This window comes from Aplysia californica, unplaced genomic scaffold (genome assembly GCF_000002075.1).
Source record: "Aplysia californica isolate F4 #8 unplaced genomic scaffold, AplCal3.0 scaffold00110, whole genome shotgun sequence".
Classification (NCBI taxonomy): Eukaryota; Metazoa; Mollusca; class Gastropoda; order Aplysiida; family Aplysiidae; genus Aplysia; species Aplysia californica.
Window position 1 is genome coordinate 1,361,792 of NW_004797380.1, and position 2,255 is coordinate 1,364,046.

Here is a 2,255-nt window from a genome sequence, read left to right on the forward strand (position 1 = left end):
GTGCACTGCTTGCGTTTTCTTGATCGCTCATACATCACACACACACACACACACACACACACACACACACACACACACACACACACACACACACACACACACACACACGCACACACACATACACACAACCATATTACGTGGGAAATAAAAAGTTCCTCGTGAGTACAAGGAGGGTATCAATTATTGTTCTAAGGTACTTGAGTGAGCACAAAACCTGTGACTTAACTTGAGGTTTCTAACACTTTCCCACAGCACCAGCCATAAGTCTTTGATAGGAAAGAAAAGAAAAGAAAGAGCAAGCCACTGCAGAACTCCCACCAACCACCCAGGATTTATGTTGCTTATATTATGACGTGGTACATTTATCACACGATAAGGCGAATGATGAAGGACTTTGCGAAGTTCGTCTTATAGCTGAGCTGTCTCAACTCGTTAAAAGTAAAAGCAGTTTTAAATGCAATGTGGCTGACCAATAAAATTAACACGCGTTCATTCATACTCATCCTGTTGCCTTGACTCTTTATCGTATTGTTCGTTTAGTTTTAGTTTGATTAAGTGTTTTACGGCACTTGCAACACAATAAAGTTATATAAGTGCCGAAGATTAAAGGTGTTATTTGAGATTAACAAACACAATAAAGGAGGAGGAGAGAAAAGGGCGTCAAATTTGTATTAGAAAAGAAGGAGCAAACCACACCAGAGCACCCGTCAACCATACGCCATACATGTTTGATAGGAAAGGAAAGAAGAAGCAAGCCACAACAGAGCTCCCGCCAACCCCCCACGATCTATGTTGGGTATGTGGAGAGTACATTTATCACATTACGTTAAGGCGTATGATGTTCACCGTGTCCACTAGGTTAGTCTTATGGCTTTTTAAAAGTAAAAGCAGTGTTAAATGCAAAGTGACTGACCAATGAAATGAACTGTGGCTTTCTCACAAGCTGTTACCTTGGCTCTGTAGTGTAATGCTCGTTTAGTTTTAGTTTTTTGTTTTGTTTTAGAAGTGGTTTTACGGCTCTCGTAACTGCTTAAGGTCATATGAGCGTCAGAAGATTAGAGCTGTTACAAGAGAGGAAGAAACATTTTAAAAAAGAAGAACGGGAGATAAGAACGATAGATGTTTGATGTGGATGGTTAGCTGGTGCTCTGGTGTGGTTTGCTTCTTCTTTCCTATCCAGCATCTATCGTCTTTATCTTCCCTCCTTCTTTTTTATGTTTGTTACTCTCTTGTAACACCTCTAATCTTCTGACCCTCATGTGACCTTATGCACTAGCGAGCGGAGTAAATGTCTTACTAAAACTAAAGATGTTTGATAGGAAAGAAGAAGCAAACCACACCAAAGCACCCGCCAACTAGTACGAACATACCACCGGATGGCACCAATCAAAACACACTTCAGTCATTCCATTCGGATGAGTCCTACTTGACAACATTAAGTGAGGCAGCGTGGTGGAATCAGGCGCTCGTCAAAATAATCAAAATGAAGAAACTTCCATTTTTCCACAGGTCAATGAATTTTTACGATTTTTGTTTTTTAGCTTAACACCATTCATGCCCATTAAAGAATTCATTTCTGTGTGGATTTTTCTGAAAAACGTTCATTAAAAACACAGAAAATGTAAATTTTCAGTTACCACGGACTCTTAAGCGAAGTAAATAACTTCTAACCTTTGGCGGCCATTTTCTCACTAATTTTACCTCTGAAAACAAGTGACCCCCACCTCATTCTTGCGCAAATATCTCGACTTATATTCAAGATAAATGGATACTTTTTTCATCCAAATAAAGACAAGTGAACAAGCTTTAAGATGATACCAATAACTCTACATGCCCAAAAATTGACGAGAGCCTGATTCCACAACGCTGCCTCACTTTCATTTCTAACTAAAGGAAATAAAATGAACAACATGGTAAAGACAAGAGAGAACACGCTGGGATTCCCCCACCCCCCACCCCCTCCCTCCAGTGCCTTCTACGTCAATAACCGGATGACACCAATTTTACAGCACTTGCAGCACAAATAGGTCAGAGAATGATCTTGTCATATTTTTTATAGTGTTTGAGCGCGTGAAATCCGCAGCTTGCATTGTATGCTTCGGTGGAAGCCGAGAATGTTTCTGAGTGTTCTCAGAGGGCCTGCCGGGGTAATAATAGTTGTAAAGTGCATAGAGCATGCTGCAAAGAATAAGTATGCGCTATATAAATGCAATTATTTTTTTTTATTTTTTTAAAAATTGGTATTAGTATTGTTA

General features: G+C 39.7%; 1 protein-coding gene across 1 annotated transcript in view; it reads left to right on the forward strand.

Moving 5' to 3' along the window:
- Positions 1-272, forward strand: part of LOC106011419 — a 5,122-nt gene extending 4,850 nt beyond the window's left edge. The window contains exon 2 of the mRNA XM_013080993.1: positions 253-272. Coding sequence (XP_012936447.1) covers positions 253-272 — 20 coding nt within the window. The remainder of the gene's footprint in view (positions 1-252) is intronic.
- Positions 273-2,255: the final 1,983 nt, after the last annotated feature.